This window comes from Streptopelia decaocto (genome assembly GCF_964273445.1).
Source record: "Streptopelia decaocto genome assembly, chromosome: 8".
Classification (NCBI taxonomy): Eukaryota; Metazoa; Chordata; class Aves; order Columbiformes; family Columbidae; genus Streptopelia; species Streptopelia decaocto.
In genome coordinates, this window is record NC_138662.1 from 4,113,296 (window position 1) to 4,136,286 (window position 22,991).

At 36.0% G+C, this 22,991-nt stretch overlaps 2 protein-coding genes across 5 annotated transcripts in view; one reads left to right on the top strand and one right to left on the bottom strand.

Annotated features, from left to right (window-relative positions):
* The window catches only part of CENPP (centromere protein P), a 133,194-nt gene that overhangs the window by 83,728 nt on the left and 26,475 nt on the right, over positions 1-22,991 (top strand). The window lies entirely within an intron of this gene.
* ECM2 (extracellular matrix protein 2) lies at positions 1,526-21,768 on the bottom strand. Of its 3 annotated transcripts, XM_082059961.1 has the most exons (11): positions 21,604-21,768; positions 20,773-20,852; positions 17,078-17,397; positions 11,584-11,772; positions 9,777-10,259; positions 9,336-9,451; positions 7,627-7,762; positions 7,143-7,300; positions 5,361-5,500; positions 3,872-4,198; positions 1,526-3,588 (listed from the first exon to the last, which is right to left on the bottom strand). In XM_082059961.1, the coding sequence occupies exons 3-11, from the start codon at positions 17,370-17,372 to the stop codon at positions 3,381-3,383; spliced, it is 2,052 nt and encodes a 683-aa protein (XP_081916087.1). In that variant the 5' UTR covers positions 17,373-17,397; positions 20,773-20,852; positions 21,604-21,768; the 3' UTR covers positions 1,526-3,380. The 3 variants fall into 3 exon arrangements, with proteins under 3 accessions (XP_081916087.1, XP_081916088.1, XP_081916086.1); XM_082059962.1 differs by lacking the exon at positions 20,773-20,852; XM_082059960.1 differs by lacking the exon at positions 21,604-21,768 and having other exon boundaries at positions 20,773-20,981.

The following is a 22,991-nucleotide window of genomic DNA, read 5'->3' on the forward strand; positions in this document are numbered from 1 at the left end:
TAAAAGTAAGTCTCTTTAAAAACATGCACTCTTTTCAAAGTACGCTTCACCTCTGTGGTTGGGACATTCTACAAGATGATCGTAGTATGATTCTGGGCCCTATAAGCAGTGATTTGACCTGAATTTTGGTCTTCCAAAAATTGATAGATAACGTCAGCAAGGAGTGGTTGTATAACGGTTTTAACACATGTCGATACTGCAGGTTCATTGTTGCTTTCTGTATTTAAACAGGAGTGACCCTTTGGTGGTGGTAAATACAGAGAAGATATATGCAGGCCCCTATAGTTATAATTTTAAGTGCCTACACTACTAAATTAGTAGATATTTTGAAGCTTAGTTTAGGAACCTTCAACATCCCAGAATACCAGATAGTGTCTTAAAATCTACAGATTTGTTTTCTGAAAACTGCTTCATATAGGAAGTCGTCAGGATTATTGTGCAAAATTATTTTGCTAGTATTTTCTCATGTTTCTAATATTTTACTTTCTGTAATCTTGTATGCTTTTAAAATTGTGTACATTAGAGTATAAACATAGTACCCTCTCATAGTTTCAACATTTACATTACATCCTTATATGAGATATATTTACCTTACACTGGTCTCTGGCTAGGCTACTAAAAAATTTTATTTATGTTCTGGCGCTACTCTAAGTAGTTTCCTCTCTCAAATAATTTTTAAAAAAACCTGATGGGATATCTCTGCAGTCTTAGCAACTTACAGCTTGTTCTCTCTTGACTTTATCAGTGAATACATATTGCAGCTACAACTGTATCTGGAGAACAGGAGAAATAAAAGTACTTCTGTGCATCTACCCAAATGTGATCATTCATCAAAATTCTTCATTGATTGGCCTAACAGCTTTCTTCCTCAAACCACATTCTCACCAAAGAGTTGCCGATTTGCACTGAACTTTCCTTGCATGTTTTCATCCTGCTGGTGGCCAAAAATTCTGAATTTGTTCCCATATTTGTCTTGACAAAGAGTAGGCAAGGTAACTTTTCTATGTCTGACTGTCATAAGCTGTAAAATGATGTTGATCCCATTTACTTTGTTTAGAAAATCCCTTGAGGCTCACTGTTAAAAAGCACTGTGATTTTTTATAATAAAGCCTGTTTCACTTCAGTGTAGTTGGTAATTTTGAAGAGTGAATGGGCTTAAGCTGCTTACATTTGACATTTGGAAATGTTACCCAAGTTTAATTTCTAAGTGAGTAAGCATCCGTTTGTTGCATGCCCTTCATCCTTTGGCTTCTTTTCTACTTCTTGGTGTTCTGCCTCTGCTACTGTCAAATTCTGATTCCAAAATGGTTTTCCGTCAGTCTCTCTGGTTCACTGCTGCGGCATTATGTTTGCACCATAACTTAAAGTAAATGTCATCTTATTGAGTGCCTCATGTAGGAAAAGCTTAGCACAGCATACTTTTAGGCAAGCTTGAAACTCATATTAAATGACCAAAGGAAAAATCTTACACGTGACTTGCATAAAACTCACTTTTATGATATCTTAAAAGTGAAGAATCACGTATTAGAGAAAGAAGTATATTAATGGTCACAATAAATATTTAGTCATCTTTATTTTAGCGGTGTTATCCCATGCAAATCCAGTGGAGATTTTCTAGTGGGTCTTGTAAGTCTGCATGCTTTGGTAAGAAAAGTAATCTATTTGAATGAGAATAATTGCAGCAATACAGGTGTTTTGCTAGAATTTATTATAAGAATGCATAAAATGGTGTAATACAGCAGCTTGTTTATCTGGAAATCCCTCCTTGGGTCAATCTGTGCATTAAAAAAAGCTCAGTAAAGTTTCAGAAAGCACTGCTCAGCAGCGCTGCAGAATGTGATGTTATTTAGCAATAGACTGAAAGTATTAATTCTAATAATTTAGTTTGTTTAGTCTCTCAAAACAGTAGTTTGGAAACTTAATGGTGTTTGACATAGAAATGTTAGCCAAAGTATTAGCCAAAGTCAAAAGGAAGGAAGGAAGGAATCAAATGTTGAAAGCACAAAAGCTATGAAATCAAATTACCCAAAACAGAACATAGTATGTAAGAACTCAGCCTGTTGTTTTTTCTGTTCTTTACCAAACCTAACAAATCACTGCAGCATGACTTCCAACTATACTTAACCAAACCAAATATCCAAAGCAATCTTCTTACAGAAATTCACATATCTTAGGATTGTTTCTTACAATAAATTATATTTTGACTCACTGGAGATGAAGTACCATTATGTCTTGCAGGTAACAGTTTATCTGAGTAAGAGTCAACTTAGAGACAGAACAATGTGGGTTTGTTTTTATGACGATGGGAAAGCTTCAGAGGAAACTAAACTTTGGTGTTCGAATATGCTGTCTATGATCTGCCACTTTAAAGAAAGAATACAATATTAAAATCTGGAGCAGTATATTAAAATGCTTCTTTTCTTCAAGAGTCTGAACTCCTTTCTAGGGAAACAGGGATCTATTTTTAAACACTTAATTTATACTTACTGTATACCTAAGCAGACATTCGCATCAAACGTATTACTGAAACTGCTTTATCAACATTGTCTCTGAAGTGGTGATTTATGACTATCTAGAAGCTTTCAAGTAACCACTAACTGATTATTTTGACAAAGTCTAATTAGTCCCCTAAATGGGCAATAGGATCCTGATTCTATGCAGTATAGAAAGCTAGTAAACTAACTATTGTGCAAATGAGTGAGACCTGTCAATCTCTGAAGAAAAAAACAAAACTTCAGTATTTTGCTTCTTTTTTTTAAGCGCATCTGTATGGAAATTAATTGTTCATTCCTCTAGCTCCCTCTATTCAAACACAGTATTGGATTGAGTATTCAGAGTCATCTCTCTAAAACAAACAATTTAACAATTTTTCCATGAACTTTCATTTAGAAGAAAACATATCACTGCAAAAAGCTTCGTAGGAATTCCAGCACCATGGATGTTTTAAGAAACTTGATTCTTGCACTGCTAGAATGTTCATAGCAGAAGGACTTTTATTTGTAACATTTAAAATGTTTTAAATTCAGTTGATCAAATAAGGCAGGACAAAGTTGAGGGTTTAGTTATATTCTTCTTTTCTAAAATCTGATTTAATGCAGCTGTATCTGGAGACACAGTTTGGTCTGTTGTCTTGAAGTAGAATTTCTATCAATAGAAATAAAAATTTGTGACATAATCTTGAGCTTCTATTTTTACATTTAATGTTTTTATAATGAAACACTATTGAGAAATACACTACCTTACTCAGTAAATAGCATACTGTATCTTATTTATAGTAGCAAGAAGGGTTTAACTGAGAAATAAGCAGACCTGTTAGTAGCAGAGAATAAATAAAGCTGTTTTTCTAGAGATAGGGATTGCAATGCAGAAGTTGTGGGTGTTTATTTGATCTTCTGTGGTTTAAGAACAACACTGCAATATGATCTTATGCATGAAAATGCGTGTGGTGATAGCTGTCTTGTATTGATGTAGTTGTTTTCAAGATGAACATGTTCCAAGCGTGACTCTACGTTCTCCTCCTCGTCACTGTGGTCATGAACATCATCATCACTGGTATGAGTCCTGCAGATGCGCTCTGGAGGGACCGTCCTGTGACATTGTGGGAGGAATTATATTTTATTTATTCAAGATAACTTATAACTTATAATTTATTTTAGGGATATAATTTATTTAGAGATTTGTGAGCATTTTCAAGAATGATGAGGAAGGGTGAAATCTCACTTTTGTCCTACACTGAAATACTGCAGCAGAAAATGCAGGATTTAGCTCTGCCTTCAGAATTTTTAAAAAATATTTACTTTAAAGTAAAAAGTTCTTAAAACATGTGACAATTTTTTAATGCCATTAATGTAACAAAGAACTTGGAAATTACCTTATTTTATTATTGTTCAGTCTTAGAAAACGTAGTTTTCTCATTTCATCAATTCCAAATGGTACAGACTTCAATTCATTGTGATCCAAAAACAGCTCTCTCAGAGAGTGGTATGCTCCAAAAAATGATACTGGATCTATTCCATCATCAGTAAGTTTGTTAAAGGACAGGTAGAGATACTCCAGCCCTGGCTTCATGTGACCAAACACATATCCTGGGATTCTTTCAATCTGATTTCCTATAAGTATCAGATGTAGTAAAGATTTTGGCAGATAGGAGGGAACGTGATATAACTTGTTATAAGACAGATCGATTGATTCCAAGTTCCTGAATTAAAGGAGAGAAGAAAAATGGGCTGTAAACATGATAGCATTCTGCATTGTTACTGCTACGTTCTGTACAAAACAATGCTTAACATGATTACAAGGAAACTAAATTTCAAAGGGAAATCTGTTCTTCTTAATGGAACAGAATGCATTTTATGGAACATGGTCATGCATAATTACTCTGGGAATAGAAAGAAATGAAGTGAATTATCAGTCAAGCACAATGATGCTGTTGGTGGGAAGAAACCTACAGGAATGAGTACAGAGAGAAGGTTGGATAGAGGAAACTCAAGGGACCAGTTTGGGATTGATGTGCATTGCTGAACTGCAGTAGCGAGTTACACTGCAAAACACCTGATAAGCTTGGCACTGCAGTGGCTGGCCCAATGACAGGCATCTGTGCATTTCGTTCTAAAGCCCATTTGAAAAGGAATTGTTTTGTGAATGGCACCTTTAGACTCATTCCAATGTGCTTCACTTCCAGAGATGAGAGAAGCCCTTACTAACAGTGTGGTTGTTTTCAGATTAAGCAGTTTACAAATCCAGAAATCAGCTGGTAGGGCTGCAGCTGACAGATTATGGCAAGGTACCCTATGGAGCTTGGTAAAGAATTTACCAGAAGAATTGAAAGCAGTATCGTCTTTTGCTGCTTTCATTCTCATTGCTTCCTCTGCTTATATTCTACTCTTACCCAATGGGGCTGCACAGGCTTCCCTTCATCTTATTTGCTTCTATAATTTTTAATCTGATGGGAAATAAGACTAGGATGATATTCAATTATTTTTAAATTACCTGTGAGATAATGATATATTAGCACCAAATTATTGTATAATGTTCAGTTTTTGATCGGTCTGTCAGAAAAAAATGTTCAAACTTCTATATTACTACAGTACAGAATTGAGGTGTAAAATCTTTTTGTTTTCAAGCCAACTCTGAATACTTCCTAGATGATACAATTTAAGCAAAGGAAATTAAGACAAATTAGCAAAGGAAATTAAGACAAATTAGCAAAGGAAATTAAGACAAATTAGCTAAGAAAATCAAGTAAATGAAAACTCCAATTTCAAGCTAAAAGTAATGAAGTGTAAATATTTATTTCATTATCTGACTCACCAATAACAGAGAACTAGAAAATAATTATAGTTTAAATGATTCATACTTACTCTTGGTTTATCCAAGCCAAAGGTGCTATTCTGTGCTCTTCTAATTTGTTATGCTTTAGCACAATGACATTTATGTTTCTTGTATGGTTAAAGCAAATTTCTGACACTTCTTCAATTTGATTATTTTCAAGGTATAACTCCTGAAAGTACATTTGGAAAGAAAATGTGTGAAAGCAAAATACGCTCTTCTTTCCCACTGCAAATTCAACATGTAGCTATTACCTGTCCTCTATATTACCTGATCTGTCTGTTAATTTCTGGCTAAAGAAATCATAATCTGAATCTGAGCTGGTTTGTATCTGTAGTGTGACTTTCAGAAATGCAGTTTTTCAAAGCAATTGTTTTGTTTTCTCATTTGTGAGAATACAGATTCCTTTGAAAGATCTAATAGAAAAAGAACTGTATCGTTTGTCTTGCCTGAAGTTGTACAGTGTAAGAGTACATAAGGTAAGAGTGATGAGATTGACAAGAAGTTGTTTGGGTTTTTTTTATCTTGGAAAGCTATTAGTGAGAGGAAAAAAATATTAAGAGTCTTGCTTTCTTAATAATTTTGCTGGGCACTTGTGAGCTTTGAAACTTTCAAATTTATAGGAATATAAAATGTTAATGTTTTACAAAACTTAATGTTGTGAGTCTACAGCATATCAAAACTGCATATTTTAAACAGATTGAGATCCTGATAATGGCTTGTAATGTAAGATAAATATGATGTGAAATACAGAATCCCAGAATGTCAGGGGTTGGAAGGGACCTGGAAAGCTCATCCAGTGCAATCCCCCCATGGAGCAGGAACACCCAGATGAGGTTACACAGGAAGGTGTCCAGGCGGGTTGGAATGTCTGCAGAGAAGGAGACTCCACAACCCCCCTGGGCAGCCTGGGCCAGTGTCTGTCACCCTCACTGAGAAGTTTCTTCTCATATTTAAGTGGAACCTCTTGTGTTCCAGTTTGAATCCATTACCCCTTGTCCTGCCACTGGTTGTCACCGAGAAGAGCCTGGCTCCATCCTCCTGACACGCACCCTTTCTATATTTGTAAACATTAATAAGGTCACCCCTCAGTCTCCTCCAAGCTAAAGAGCCCCAGCTCCCTCAGCCTTTCCTCACACGGGAGATGCTCCACTCCCTTCAGCATCTTTGTTGCCCTGCGCTGGACCCTCTCCAGCAGTTCCCTGTCCTTCTGGAACTGAGGGGCCAGAACTGGACACAATATTCCAGATGTGGTCTCACCAGGGCGGAGTAGAGGGGAAGGAGAACCTCTCTGGACCTAAATGATGAAATAATGTTAGGAATGTCACATTTTACTGTGTTATTTTTGATGCCTTTTTTTACTCTTGTGGTTGGCTAGTGGCTCTTCCATGCTCTCAAGAAGTCTGTTTTGAGATATATGTCTTGTGAGCTTTCCTCTGTGCATTAACCCAATATTTACCATGTTTTTCCGCTAAGATATTGTATTAGGAGTGTTTGGTGAATTGTGTGCGACTGAGCAGACAGAAGTTGCAGGAACTATTTTGTGAGACACCACTAGATAAATTCAGACTTAAAAGATACCTCTCGGGAGGGAGTTGGGTACATAAGTAAATTTCTATAAATAATGATTTAGGAATAAAAATTACTAGCGTACCTCAAAACAAATTTATAATATTCAACTTTATCTCCGCCTGATGACAGTAAGGCAGTAAGTAGGAGGAAAAAAGATTGTGAAAATGTCTGGAAAAATAAAGCTTTCTTGTTTGGTTGGTTTTGTTCTGTTTTGGTTTTCTTTTTGGTGGTTTTGGTTTTACCTCAAGAGTAGCAGGAAGACCTTGTGGGATAATTCTAAATTTATTTCTTCCCAGTCGCAAATAGGAGAGACTTTTCAAAGGATAAAAGGCCAAAGGGCTGACATTCGCTTCACTAAGTTTATTGCCTTCTAATTCCAGAGTGACCAAGTTTTTTAAATCTAGGGAAAAAAAAGTTGGAATTTCTGTAAGTTAATGCCATCTTATATCTTGTTAAAATGCATATTTAAAAATTAACTGCCTTAAACGTTATTCAGATCAGTTTACAGCAAGGAAGAAATATAGTGAAAGAATTTTCATTATCTCATAATCATAGAATTATATTGCTTATTAGTTTGTAGAATTTTAGAGATTCACACTTTTGTGCAATTTAATTAATAATATAGTTTCACCACACGTAAAGCAATTAGGTTTGGGTCAGGAGAGTATGTATGTTCAACATATGATGGATATTCATTCATATGATGGATATTAGTTTTCTTAGTACCTTGTAAGCCATCTTCATCAATGGCATGAAGGTGGTTGTCATTTATTTTTATTTCTTCCAACGTTGATGGCAGTCCAGGGGGAATATGAACCAGCATATTTCCATCCAAATACAAACGTTTTAGCTTTTTCAGGACCTTAATCAGAGGGATGAAGAAGAGAACTTAGATTATCAAAGTGTAAAATATACGGTTAAACTTAATCTTGACATCTTAGTTCACATTTTCTCAAACACACACATTTTGAAGATTTTCAGCAGCAGTGCACAAATATCCAGTGTTTGGAATTGAAAAGTGGTTTTCTCCTGTCAGTTTAATCAATTGGTTTATTTATGCCAAATATTAACAAAGGTGCCAGTTGATGTAATGTGTAACCAGAAGAGCTTGATTGAGCACATCAGCTTTTAACGGGGCCCAGTCATGACTGCTTGTATTACCGCTACAGCCCGTGACTCATGTAGGTATTACCCCACTGCAGGATTTAGGAGTTCAAGGTACATACATTTAGAGATCATGCATTTATACTCTTTGTTTGTGAGCAAATTGATGGTTTTCTATAGGTCAGCAAATTTACCTCACTCAAGCACAACAACAGCATTTTTTTCAGTGACCTAGGATTTTATTACTTTAGCTGGCTTAAAAAATTGGTATGAAAAATTATGACAGATTAATTTTGATAAATGCACATCAGTAATCATGCAGTAGTGAGCATTTCCTTAAAAGGTGGAGTGATGTAAGCCTCATGAAAATATATTTCATGATTGAAGCACCTTCCTGGTCAGTCTTTTCCATCCACTTTGATTTCATAGGAGTTGTACAAACCGAAGTCCTCTGAAATCAGCCAAAGTTGTTCATGCTATAGAGGGAGGTGGTATCCAGAGAGTCCTACAAGAGGACTGATTGCATATGGCAGGAAACAAAAGTAAAAACATACTGTGATAATTCGATACGTTGTTTGTATGCTTTTTGTAGCCATCTTGCTTGAAAAAGCAAAGCCTTGATGACTTACTTCTGCACTTGAATTACTGCCTGTGCATACTTGCTTGCATGAGAAATTGTTATGGGACTATTCTGTCTTCAAGTAAGGAATATGTAGATGCACTTGAATATCCGATTACCGTGTCAATTCCCCTTGGAAGAAAAAGACTGAATACAGAAAGATTCTTGGACTATTTTATGAGAAAGCAGCTCTTTCAGTAAGCTGCTGTGCTTCAAAGTGTCTCATTAAAGATAGTCAACAATAAGGATACAGCTGATTACATGAACTGCTATCGAGTGGATTTTTATAGTAAGAGCTGGCATTAGCAGATCTTTTTGGGTATTCCAAAGCATAAGCTTTACAGAGCTAATGTAGTGAGAAAGATGATACATACATTTACAAATGTTGGGCCTAAATATCCCAGGTGTTGTTAATGGAATATGAGCCGTTCAATTCTGAAACACCTCAGCTGCAACTGATAAAATATCAGAAAACTGTCCCTCTCTTATTGTTAAAAATTTAGTACTTGGTGAATGTCTTTCAAAAGTCTCCAGATATTATTGATTATGACAAGAGATTTCCTGAAATAGCCAGGATTAACTGTATTGCAATTATATGATGTTTGCTCATACAAGGTGAAAACTGTTTTAGATCCATAGACTGAAAAGCAAGAAAAACTTTCCTTTAAGCAATAATTAGTCATAAGATAGTAGAAAAGTCAGTTTTTCTTACTTTGAATGCTTTGGGACCTATGCCAGGAGAGGTGATATTATTTTTACTCAGATCAATCCATTCCAGATTAGGTATTCCATTGAATGCCTCATCTGAGATAGTAGTGATACTATTTCCTAGGACAGAATTCAAGAAAATAGTTTGAGTTATGAAATACAGTATGCATCTGAGCTGTGTAGTATTGTACATGAAAAATAGATTACAAAAATTGTTGTATTATGTACAATAATTGTGTGTAGATATATACGTATTAGGATTTAAACACTAGTAAGCAAATCTAACATTTTTAATTTATTGCTTTAGAGGCTTAGCTGTGAAATTAATTCTAATACATATCTATGATAAGGAACGACAAAGTATTAATGCTATTGTTGACTGTATTTGAGAATGGATAATATTACTTCATGGGAAAAAGTAGTGCCAAGTAGAGCCGTTATTTACCTGTGAGGTCTAGACTCGTTAGATCTGGATCCGAGATTGGTGGGATTTGTGTAAGCTTGGCGTTGATGCAGCTCACTGTGGTGTCCGAGGCAGAACACGCAGCTGGCAGAGGAGGAGCTTCTATGGGTGGAACAGGAATTGGGAAATGAGATGGCATTCTGAAAGTACCATCATCTTCATCACTTTCATATTGTACGTCATCTTCTGCAGCTTCTTTTCTTGTGATAGGCTTCTTCTCTCTGCGACGGGCTTTATCCTTATGTCGATTTTTTTTGCCTTTCCTTTTTCTTTTCTTTTCACCCTTTTTGTGACCCTCTTTGTCTTTAAGCTCTACCACTTCTGTTCTAAGCAGTTCATCTTTTTCAGTTTGAGGACGCGCTGATGACAATACTTTGGTGTTGTCAAGGTCATTGGGTTCTGGAGAATCACCAGAAAACTCACTTATGTCATCCAGTGAGATAATACTTGGATCCAAACTGGATGCTAACCAGAGACAATGAGAACAAAAAAAAAAAGTTGTCTGATAAGAGGATATGAAACTAAAGTTTTAGTAAACCTTGTTCCCCTCATATAGTCAAAATATGGTAACTATAGAAGAATAGTATTCCCCTTAGAATATGATCTGAAAGAATGAAAATATGGGCTTATATTACTACTTGATAGAAGAGACATACTTTGAGAGATTACTATGTCAACCATGAAGTTTGTAGACAGATATGATTCATTCCAACTCTAGAAAAAAGGGGAGAAAATTAATATAGCCTTCATTATCTCCCTTCTTGAACTAGTATCTTAATTAGTTGTTTTTTATTAATGGAGGTGTCTAAAGAGGAAAAATAATCTGTCTGGAAGTGAGAGGAAGGTAACTGGAATAAAATTCACAAAGGTTAAGACTTGTTCTCCTGTGCAAGGGACTGTCAGGTGCAGACAAGGCTGCAGGTGGGGAACCCACTGGGGAAATGTGTTAACTCCATTACCAAAATGCAGTTTTTACATGACCGCGCAATTCACATAAAAGGAGACTGTTTCTATCAACATGACTTCTAGTTCTACGGATAATTTCTATGTTGTCTCTACATTTCTGTGTGTCATATGTGTGCACACATGCGACACTAATATTTTTATGGTAAGAGGAGTTTAAGTTCAGCATGTTGCAGTCTTGGGATCTTGGGAGTGAGGGAAGGAAATCACTTTTTGTCTTTATCTCCTCAATTCCTTTCCTTTTAAAGGTACTGATTTTGTTTAAATTTTTATAAAGAAGCAAGATTGTAGTTCTGTTGTTCCTCTTGTGAGTTGACTTTTGTCTCTTGATTTATACCAAATAGCTGCATGTTTTTACACTCCTAACAAAGATTTACCAGTCTGTAAACTGTTTATTATGTATGTGTAATACATTAATAATGGTTAGTAGTTATTGACCAATCCTTTGTAAATGGAAGTGGGATATAAAATGTAACCAGATGTTCTTTCTTCATACATTTGCCAAAATTTTGTTAAGATAGGAGGGAAGAAGCAGAAAGGGGAAAATAAAAAGAGAAATACAAATATCTTTACTATTGCATACTTAACATCTCTTATGTAAGTATTGTGTCAAAGTCATTTAACAGCTAGTGAACTCTAAGAAACTGAAGACAACTTGACTAGAAATTATGAAGACCTGCTCTTATGCTCCTGTAATTCAAGACTTGTTTTTGCTCTAAGAGGATAATGCATACCTTAATCCTTGATATCGTTAAATGTAGCCTTTATGTTACGTTTTGGGTGAGAGAGTTTTAAAAAAATAAAAAAATACTGTGGTGGACCATACCAGTATCAGAACAAACTGGGCAGCATTCTCCTGCAGGTATAATAGTTTTGGGACATTTCAGAGGGTGGCACATGGTTGTGTCACATATCACTTCTCCTTTTGAACAGAGACAGGTAATGCAGGGCTGGGGAGACCAAACGGCTTTATCATACATAATCATCCCATTAGCTGTGCAGTGTCCCTTCTTTCCTAAGAGAAAGAAAATAGAAAATTGGAGTTAAATAGCTTAAACAAAAATAAAACCAGCACTGTTTATTTGAAAGTTTGGAAAGAAGTGCTGCTATTTTGTTGTCATTTTGAAAATATGTAAAATACACCCTATTCTAAGTATCTTACCCCTATTCCTTATTCTTTATAACTCTGTTTTCTTCAGCTTAGTAGTAGCCTCCAGTGCCTGTTTGGTTCTTGGCCTCTCTGCTGTGAAGGTGATAAAGGCCAGGCACACAATTAATGTGGATGGAGCTGTCACCTGCTCACAGCTTCACCCTGAAAGCTGAGGGCAGGTTCTCTGTCCCCAAAATTGTCTGTTCCCTCTGTTTCAGGCAGTCACTAGAATAGTTTGTTTCCTCCTCTTCCTAGCCAGCTGATGAGGACCCTCACCAGCTTTGTCTTCTGGAAAAATCTTGAGTTATTCAAGTTCAGAGATATTCCTAAAATGGGAAAATTAAATCTAAATGGTGAGTTTGAGAGTTTTTTTGCATGGCAGGTCCTCTTTCCTCTCCATGCTTAGAAACTGAAAGCAGAAGTCACAGATCTCAATGAAAGCTGTGCATACATACAGTTGAGAAAGAAGCAAACTTTTTCTTCATTACAATGGAATTAAAATAAATCATGCAGAACTTGAGAATATTTTTTCCAGAACCCCTTCTCTTTCTCTCGTGTGCACTAGACATCTCTTCTAATATATTGCGTATTAAATGAGAAAGTTTTGTTAAGGCTTTGTGGAACTGAGAGGCTAACAATATTCACTTTATAATGACTGTGGATGGTCTTAATGGAAGTAAAGTCCATTCTGTAATAACTGGTAAGATGAGAAACTTCTCCACTTTCCTGTAACTGCTTTATCTGAAAAAAAAAAAATCTTTGCTAGCAAAGCAGAAAGTTCAAATAAATACTTTGTCTCCAAAGCTTCTGGACATGAATCTACACAAAGAAAAAAGAGATTTCCGCAAGGTACCTGTAGAAATTTTCAGAAAGAAATGTAGAAGAGATTTATTTTGTAAGCTATACTCAGATATCCAGTAGGCAAGTTGTTTGAAGAGCGTAAAGACTTGGGAAGGAAACTGTTCTGAGTGTCTCTTTCCTTCCAGTGATGGAGTCTGCCTCAGCAAAAGTTTCCTTGGGCGGTTCTCATCCAGACTCCAGGATAAACATTGCACTTTAGCATGATGCTTTTTTTTTTTCATTCATTTGAGAGAAGGGAAGCCAAGGTTGAGATTCTTCATCCCATACGAATATTTTCCTATTTTTGTGCATACCTCTGAATCCAGTGAGAACCTGCACTCCCTACACACCTTCCTTTTCCTCTTTCTAATTAATGTTAGAACGCACTGCTGAAGTGTTAGTTTCAAGCTGAAAACCCCTTTTTAAGTTACTTTGTACTTTCCTGCATATAAATACCAAAAAAATTCCTCTTTTCCTATATGGTTTGACTTCATCCTTCAGATAAAGATTGTCTAATACAGTGGAAAAATCTTACCTCGGCTGAACTTGCTTTCAAGAGACTTTCATTAGTGATAGATGAATAGTCTTTGGAGGGATTGCTTGCTGGATTTGTTTCCCACACTCCACCCTGGTCCATGCATGGTTGTTCAGCTTTAAAGGGAAGATTATTCAGGATGGTCTCTAAATATCCTGACCAGGCTATTGTCAATATTTGGTTTGAAATGTCTCTGGACTTAATCAAATCAGGCATTTTGCAAAGTCCTTCAAGGCAGTCTTAATCTCAGTTTCATAACAAAGGTGTATTCCTTTGCTTAGCTATTTAAAGAACAGTGAAAACAAACCTGTGTTCTAGAATAAAAATTGATTATCAGAATCGTCCTGTTTGGATGCTCCTCTATATTCCTTATATTTTTAAAAAAGTGCTCTTTTGATGTAAGTTACTCTCCAGATGAAATGGGAGAGAAATTAATTTTTTGAACAGTTGCATCTTGTTTTTTCAAAAACCCATTTCTAAAGGTCCAGGATATGTGGGCATCATTTCGGCCACATAACATTGTGCTCTAATCAAGCCATGTTAACTGAAGGAGGAGATTAATTAGCCCAGGCCAAATGTTATTTGGCTGGAAGTCCCTTGTCATTCTACCCAGGTATCTGTAATCCAGCTGTTTGTTGGATCCTGACTTCTGTTTTTTATGTGCTTGCCAGGAAGCCACAATATTTCTTTTAAATAATCTCCAAAGGAAACACAAAAAGAACACTACACTTTCTCATGTTAAACAATAAAATGTCAGCTGTTCCAGAGGAACGTATCTGGCTTGAGATGGAAATTCTTCTGTGCTTCCTTAAATTCTTTATTTTGTTTTAGCTACTAGACTGTATCTGAAATTGGTGCAAGTCTTGTCTGAATAAGCATAAAGACATGGTTTATCAGGCCTTGGCCTCTGCAGACTTCTTTAACAAATTATCTTGTTTTCTGTGAACGTGAGAGTTACTTAAAAAGACAGGACAAGTGTGTGTACTCAAAGAGGTACCCACTTACTGTGTGGCAGAACTGCTATTTGGCACTCTTGGAATTCACGTAACCCCTTTGACACAGAGTACAGGCTGCGCTGAGATGCTCTTTAAACTTCCTGTCCACTGAGTAACTTCAGGATGGTGGTACGAGCAAGGAGGAGTGAGGTGTAAGACATATTAGAAATAGTGCAGCGGTGCACATCCCATTCTGTGCTGCTTAGTGGGCAGACTGTAAAGGACAAACAACTGCAGGTTCTCTTATGTTGTGGTGAACTGTTTGATTTCATTTAAATGGTTCACTTGATTTCTATATGGAGGAAGGAGGTATTATCTGGTTACTGTTAAATCTATATTTAAGTATTAATTTTCATCATGCGTATAATTTCTGTAAATTGTTTTTTTAGGCTACTGAGAGCAAAGTTAGTAGCTAGGAGAATTAAAATTAAGTTTTGGATTACATTTTCTTCTGTTCTGGAGCATGATTAATAATACTGTTCTATTATTTAACAGGCTCTGTTTTTTCCAAATCTGACATTAACTTGAAAAAATTTTGAACTTTAAAAGCTAGACTAAAAAATGCCTTGTGGTTGAAGTCTTTGGCAGATGAGCACAGGACTTTTAACCTTTGGAAATATGGTGTAAATTCAGTGTGAAGCTCCAAATAAAATGAGTTCAGTGGTTTTAGCTCAGCTTTTGGATTCAAGTCCAGATAGAAAGAAACAAACGGAGCGGGGAGGGGGGAAGAACCATGCATTATTTCAGCATGACTGATGGTCTCTGACAGAGACACTGGAATATCTTACATGAAGTGTATGCTATTTATGTGGCATTTTCCTCTGTTTAATTTTAAAAGTATTTTTAAATTAAAGGTTTGACATTTGTAGTATGTAATAGTGTAGTACACACTAGAAATGCTATAGTCAAGGGTTTTGCTAGTTTTTCCATCGAAACTCCCTCCTTTAAAATATTTGATTTGACATGGTTCAGCCTTTCTGAAAGTGAGGACTAACCACAAATAATAATTGTTAAGAAAATGTGACTAAAATATGTTTTGCCATTAAAGTTCAGACCTATTAGCCTAGTGGTCATATCTCTTGCATGATACCCTAAGAAGATTAACTTTTTGCTTATAAAAATATATTATGGTCATGTTATATAGAACAGTGGTAGTAAGGGCATTGTTTTTGTTGTGTTTGTTTGTTTCCTCATAAAATTGCATATGGTGATTTTACTCAGCACGTGACCTCTTGTTGCTGGAATGGGAGTATCTTTGTCTTTATATTTATTAGGTACAGAGTGGACACTCCCCTGTATTGGTTCCTCACAACATCCCAATGTCTCTTCTTCAACCTCTTTTATGTACAGAAATGAAGTGTTATAACATCTCAATAATTTTTAATTGGTTATAACATCTTGATAATTTCAATTGGGTTTCAAAACTGAAAAATACTGACAGTGGTATTCAAAAGTTCTCATCTGCACAATGGATGTCTGATTTTTAGACTTTTGGAAACCTTTGTGATGTTGAATGTATAATCACGAGCATTCTAGAGCATGAGTTCTCTCTTCCTTTACTGCACCAAAGAGACGCTTAACAAGTATCAGTTCTCAGTCCCTGCCTGGTCTTGTGTTCTTTGGGGAGACTGTAGAGAGGCCTGTTACAATTACCACGTACCAGCAGAGATCAGTGAAATTACACGTTTTTGTTTGTTTCTTAAGACATCAAATCCTCTTTTCTACATCTCCTTCAAAACCCATAAGATACATATTAGTACAGCAATGTGAAAACCTCTAGCTCACCAAGAAGGTGAGTTTTATATAAATCATACTATTGAACTTCTTTTAAATAAATCAATGTTCTCCACATTAGATAGAGAATAGAGTGATCCTGTGTTGAATGTGTGGCTTTTTTCCTCCCTGTTTAATTTTCCATCTTAAGGGTCTTGTTTGTAATGTAAGTTTCATATCACAGATATTACTGTATGTTACGGATTTACTTACAAAATAAGGACTTATTCCCAAAATATTGCAGGTACACATAGTAAGAATGTTGCTTTTCAGAAAATAACAACAATAACAACAAACTTAAATCCATTTGAAATAATGTGTTATTTGTGTTAGGGCCTCAGTGAAAGTTAGTTGACTTAGGAGATACATTGAGGAAGAAATTCTTCAAAATGGCCTTCAAACTTGCTACATGTTTGAAGATATGAAAATATCCCAACAAAATTTACATTACGTTGTTTCCTGAAAATAAGACAGGGTCTTATATTAATTTTTGCTCCAAAAGATGTGTTAGGACTTGTTTTTCCATGAACAATAATCTACATTTATTCTTGAATTTAAAAAGAACATTTATTCAAATATAGTCACAGCATCACATTCTGGAACATCATCATGACTCTCCGATCTGTGTGTGAGAGCCCAACACTTGCCAACCCTTATTGGTCTGGGTCTCGTGGGGTGTTTTGAGTGTGCTTCTTTTGGGGCTGTCGGCTTTTCTTGGTGAAGGGTCTGTCTGTCCTGCTGCATTCTATTGCCAATTAATTTTACTTTTTTACATGTATAGCTGCCTGGGCACTTTTTAAATTGACTTTTTTATGAACTGTAACCAGGGCTTATTTTTGGAGTAGGGTTTATATTTTGAGCATCCTCAAAAATCCTGAAAAATCAGGCTGGGGCTTATTTTCAGGTTAGGTCTTATTTTTCAGGAAACAGGGTAGAGCTAAAATAAAGCTTTCATGATTTTATACAGTTCATTTGATATCAAGAGAAAAATGGGCCCACTCTAAATAGCAGAGGGCTTTTTTCTTACCTGGTAAGACACTGTAACTGGATTCATGTCCACCCAAACCTATGAGAGAGTCAAACACTCCCATGACACTGTCGTCGATATTAATCAGAGGGATGCTGGGGACTACGGCAACAGGAGCTGGAAGCTCCGTCCTCGACTGCCTTGGGGACCTGCGGCCTGCCGGGGAGCTCCTCATCTGTCCTCTGGAGCGCATTCTTCTGCTGGGCCTCCTGGCAACTGCGCTGGTTTCATTTTGAGAAAAATCAATGCACAGAGAGACAAGAAGGAAATAATAGACTAATGATGTAGCCTCCATGCTTTTGTGCGTCTCAGAATGGATCCTGGAAGGGCAAAAAAGAAGAAAATCAGATACCTAGAGAGCTTTTAGGATTGCATCAGTCACCTGGTGCACTTTTCAAAGCAGGTGGACTGATACACAGTAGGTCATTATAACCAAGCTTCCTCTTGGAAAGAAATTGCCCTCTGGGAGCTCAAGTAAGCAATTTTAGTTTTGTGATTCTTTGCCCTTAAGGACAACAGTAAAATTCAAATAGGTGCTAGCTTTGTGTTTGGGGTTGCATTTAAAGAGGTAGTTTAGATTTGCAGTGCCAGCGGGCATTTGTAGTTTACTAAGTATTACTGCTTCCAGCAAGGGAGTTCTTGAGAGCTGTAAAGTGTAAAAGCGAAGACTTTTTTGATTGCTAAAATTTCTTCCAGGTTGTTGCAAGTCCCAAACATAGAAATGGCAAAGTAACAGAAAAAATGCTCAATTCATTTCTGATACGCTGCCCCAAATGCTTTTGGTTTGTCATTTCTGTGCAAGGTATTTTTCACCATGGATGAAAAGAGATGTTGCTTTTGCTTTCATTTCTAGCCATCCTCTTCTTCACCAGAATCTTTTTGGTTCTGCAGTAGAGGAAACCTTTTGGAAGGTTGGTCGCAATAACACTACTTGTGCTTTTCTAGTGGAAGTTTTTATTAAGCGTAGATAGTCAAAAATGTTCATCTATAATGGGTTCTGTTCTGCATTTAGTTTCCAAGAAATTCAAAATTACTCTATATCTTGAGCATTCTTATGCTTCTAACAGAAAAATTACATTTACTGTCACCAATAGGTGGCATTCCAAAACAGAGCAGTCAAGATTCAGGAGCATGCACAGAGCACAGCCAGCAATGGCTAAACCAGAGTGGAGATAAGGCCATGCGTGTCCAAAGTTAGTAATGATTTGTCATAGCTCTGTTGGCATCATTCTTTCAAAAATGCTTTTGTCCTTTTAACTGAGACGGTAGAGTCTGAAGCCACTGGTATTCTTGTGGTGTTGAGAATGAGTGAAGAACTTGAGGCTTAGATCAATTAGTCATTGTATCTAAGACAAGACTTAGAGTATGACCATGTTTTTTCTCTAACAGTATCTTAAGGGGATTTTAAAAATTCTTTTTCTCAATGTTCATCAGTCTGCCTTTAAATGCAGTCTTTCACATTGGAGTTAGTCTAAGTAGAGGATAGTATTATTTGAGGAACTTTGTTTTTGACTGAATCAGTTTATCTTTTTAAAGTTCATGATTCTTGGTATTTTCAGATTTGTATAATAGGTTGGTATTTTGGTACAAGTTGCCTAACTTTCCTTTAACATAAAGCACATGATCGGTTGCATGTTCTTCATGCTTTCCACAGCATAATTCTCTTATTTTTTATTCTTATGTTTTTAAATGGGAGGTTGGCAGTAAATAAGCTTAAACCAGTATGCTTTTACTTCTTTCAAATATTATAGTTTCTGTGTTCAACTATTTTAATTTTAAAATATTATAATAAATATATATTAATTTGCAGACTTTTGTTAAGCTAACCTAATGTTTTTATTTCTATATAAAGGGAACTTGAGGTGCAAGTGTCATACAGAAATCCATGTAATGTCTTATGTAACAGCAGGGTTCTGAAATTAATCCAGACTTTAGTTTACTGCTTTCTACCCATTAGAAATCAGTTATTCCAAAATGCTGTATAGTCTTTATGTAGGCCTTTTATTTACAAAATTACTGTTAGTTAACATATCAAATAGATGCAGAAGCTTATACTCTGCATTGACGGTGTCTGTTCTTTTTGAGAAAGAGCTTGTTTCTTAGTAGCTGAGCTTGCAGGACAAATGACCTAATGTTTTGGGTTTCTAACTTACTTGCACGGTAATGACTGGCTATAAAATTACACAGTAAACTTCTGTTCCACAAGTTTGAATGAAACACATAAAGAGCCCTTAGGGAAAACTGAATATGCAAAGAAAAGTCTTGAACATGTGTATTCATTCTGTTGAGTTACTGACATCTTAATTATGGTCACATTTTTATAGTATACTTTACAATACCGCCATAGTTGTGTAGTTACGATGCTGCTACATTACATTTGTGCATTAACCATTTCTTTCTGTGACCAGAGGCATAGAATGGCATGGCTGAAATACTTTTCCATTCTCTGTGCATGTATTTTTAAAAGTCAGGAATAAGGTGGGGTGAATTACATTACATTTACTGTACCAACAATGTCTCAGAGTTTTGCTGTTAACTTCAATACAGAGTAAAACTCTATAGTAAATCCAGTTATTTTCAAATGAAACTTGTTTTCATAAAATACATTAGAATTACAAATAATAAAAAAGTAAACAGCCCATCAGTAATATGTTTTTATAAATTAATCTTGTTCACATATGTGAATTAATATGCTATATTTGCACACCAAGGCAACTCTTCAGTACTGAAAGCTTAATGCTGCTATTTTCAAGCAAATGGTGTTCCTTGCATGCAAAATACTGAGATACATTTCTAAGTTTCTTTCCTTGGCTTATTAAGTAAGTGCTGTCTCACATTTTAACGCCCGAGTTGTGAATGTCATACAAGAAAAAGACCTTAAATGCATTGGGCCTTTACTGCCCATGGCTGGAATCCCAGATGATCTGTCAGGAAATTGCATTTAGTGCCAGCCAACGCTTAATTTGGAGAAAATTCAACCTATTCCACTTATATGCCTTTTGTAATAAATTATTACATATAAAAATATAGATAGCTAATACAATGAAATTATTATATCTCTGTGTTGCCAGGTACTCTCAACATGGCTGCATTGCTATATCTTTCTTAATTTTACCCAGAAATGCTTTGATCATGCATAGTACATATAAGCATCTTTATTACCTTTACTGATATCGTGTAATAAGTTCAGTAGTTTGTAGCTTTCAAAAAGTTTACCTTCACTAAGTTCAGTGTCTATCATTTTTCTATGATGGAAATAGTTAATTTTAAAAGTAGTGATCCTTTAGAAATACCAGCGTGTCAGAATTTCTTAAATAATCTATCTATTCTGCCTCAATTCAAACATTTCTAAGATGTCCAGGTTATTTCTCATGATACACAGAGTTTAGAAGTGATTTACCAAGATTTTTCACATACTGTTCTTTACATTTATTGCATAGAAAAGAGTTACATTTACCCACACCAACAAAACTAATTGTGCTTTCAGTTAGTTTAAGCTTGAAGTGCATGGCAAACATTTACACCAAACAAAAAGCAGGTTGACTGGTACTGCATAGTTTATCTAGAAAAGCATTTCTGTTCAGTATTGCTAAATATAGCTAGTATTATTTCATACATATTTGCAAAGTTAACATGTAGTTTAAGCCATTCAACACCATGCTTTAAGCAGTAATTTAAAATTTAAAAGGTTTTACCTTGTAATCTAACCTAACAGCAGATTCTGCTTGGTGTCATTTAGTCTCCAGTTGCAAATGAAACAAAATCACAGTGATATCTTTAAAACAAACAGAGAAACAGTAGGGATTGTTGAAACATGTTAGATGATTCCTTAGTTAAGCCTGAAATAGCTTCTTTCCCTGGGGACAAAGCGCTGTTCTGTTCTGTGTGCAGAGAATCTCCGCTAATACTGGTACTCGGAGAACTAAAAAGCTCACTTAAGGAAAACGAAAAGCAGCACAATATGTTCGGTCCGTAGGCTGACAAGGCACAGCTGGAAATTCTCTTTCAGTACTTACAGTTGCATTAGGAACAGGAAAACAGAGTGATTTCACATCAGACAAAAATATGTATTTTATTGAATTCTCGTTTATGTATTCAGAAATTTAGTTTCTAGGTGACCTGATTTTAACATAAATTTATTCTTTTACAAACATAATACATTTTTGTAAGTGTAACTTTAACACAAAGGCATTTACTAAAATTAGAACTTTTTTCTTCAATTCATATTTTCTTAATCCACTCCGGCCCGTATAACTTATAATCTGTAAGCAGCAAACCTTTTTGTTGAAGTTTTAGCATGGAAAATGTTTCTTTTGTCCACTTACAGCAATGATTTCACCATAAGTTGCAGCTTATGCATGGAAAATAAAATGACTGAAGCATTTTCCCTTCATTTTTTTGTAAGGCTAATTACATCCTGAAACATGATCCTGAAGCACAGCTCTGCAGAAACTGCAGTCAAGTTGGTAATCCAAATATGAGAGCTGAGCGTGAGGGGGAGGGAGGGAGGGAATAATGTACTTTACCACAAGCCCTTTGTCCGCCAGGAGCTTTTGCCTTCATCCCCAGATAGAGCTTCTGCAGAGTGTCAGTGGGTGATGAGCTGGTGAATCTGCTAAGCTTCAGAAATGACAAATTCACCTGGTAGATGGAGTTGTCGGAGTTCTTCTGGCAATAAAATTTTGTTGTTTGCTTGAATTCATACTCTGAGGAATGTTTAGACAGATAGTCATGGAATGGTATAACCATTGAGTCAACCATAATTGTTAGCCTGGATGTGGTGGAAAGATACTGGGAGAACACATTGTCTCTTAAAAAAGTCATTCTGTTTCTACTGTGCTTTGCTTTGCAAAGGCAAAAGAAGAAATATTAAACTTTTGGAGTTTATCTGGAACCCTTTAAAAAGAATGGGGATAGTTATACTTAACAAATGGATTTAGCATCTGAAATGAGATAGCTCATGGTTCAGTGCCTGTGCTAAAGCATTGTTTTGTAAAGAGTGAGTCAAAAAACAGCAGAACAGTTGTTCCAGCACAAGTGGGGAAAAAAATAGCAAATTATGTATAGTTATGCATGTGAGCTACAAGACATTACATACTTAAACGATGGTGTATTTATTAGAGACAAAAGCAACAGCATTCACTTCATTATACACCTACGTGCATCTTGTGCTTCTAGTTGCTGTATCAAGTGTCACCTTCTGCTAGTGGTCAGGCACAGCTCTCCAGAATGCCGGCCTAGCTGGGACAAGGACTAGCAGGCCAGGGGGTGGGTCTGGCCAGCCTTTACTCATGTGAAGTTCTGATTTAATGCATCTGCTTTGGATGTGGCATCTCTGACTGCTGAACTCCAGTGAAGAGGTTGGTTAAAGCTGGATTTTTTATTTTCTGTCATCTCTGTATTTTTTGAAAGGTCAACATCTTCATCTTCTCTGCTAGATCATACAGTGAAAATCCTACATCCTCTAAGCAGACCGAGGGATCTCTTATGGTATTAATAAATCAATATAAAGACTTATCTGAAACAGGCACTTTAACATGAACAAAGACTTGCTCATTTTAAGGATCTGAGATGATCTATTTATCTGTTATATCTGTATTCCGTAGTCTGGGTTTTGCACAGAAAGCAATTGCTAGCAGGCACACACTTCCTCTGATAATGTTACTGCTTCTAATACGTGAGTGGAAGTCCTGGAGGCGTTATATTCTGGTGGTATCCATGTTTAGCCTTCCTTGTGGCCACCTTGAAATCACTGTTCTCCTTTAACATGCATGCCAGAATAGTTTCTCCTATATGTATCCGGTACCATCTGGTATTTCTGTTACACTTAAGTTAAAGAATCCAAACAAAAGCCTTTTGTACCAAACAAATAATCTATTTGTTCTTCTCCTTCATCCCTCTCCTTACCTGGCAT

Coding starts and splice junctions, on each gene's coding strand:
- ECM2 (XM_082059962.1), bottom strand. CDS start 17,372: ATGGAGGCTACATCATTAGTCTATTATTTCCTTCTTGTCTCTCTGTGC. Junction 7,301..7,626: donor TGATGAAGATGGCTTACAAG/GTACTAAGAAAA, acceptor TTTTTTCCCTAG/ATTTAAAAAACTTGGTCACT. Junction 5,501..7,142: donor GTCTTCCTGCTACTCTTGAG/GTAAAACCAAAA, acceptor ATGTACTTTCAG/GAGTTATACCTTGAAAATAA.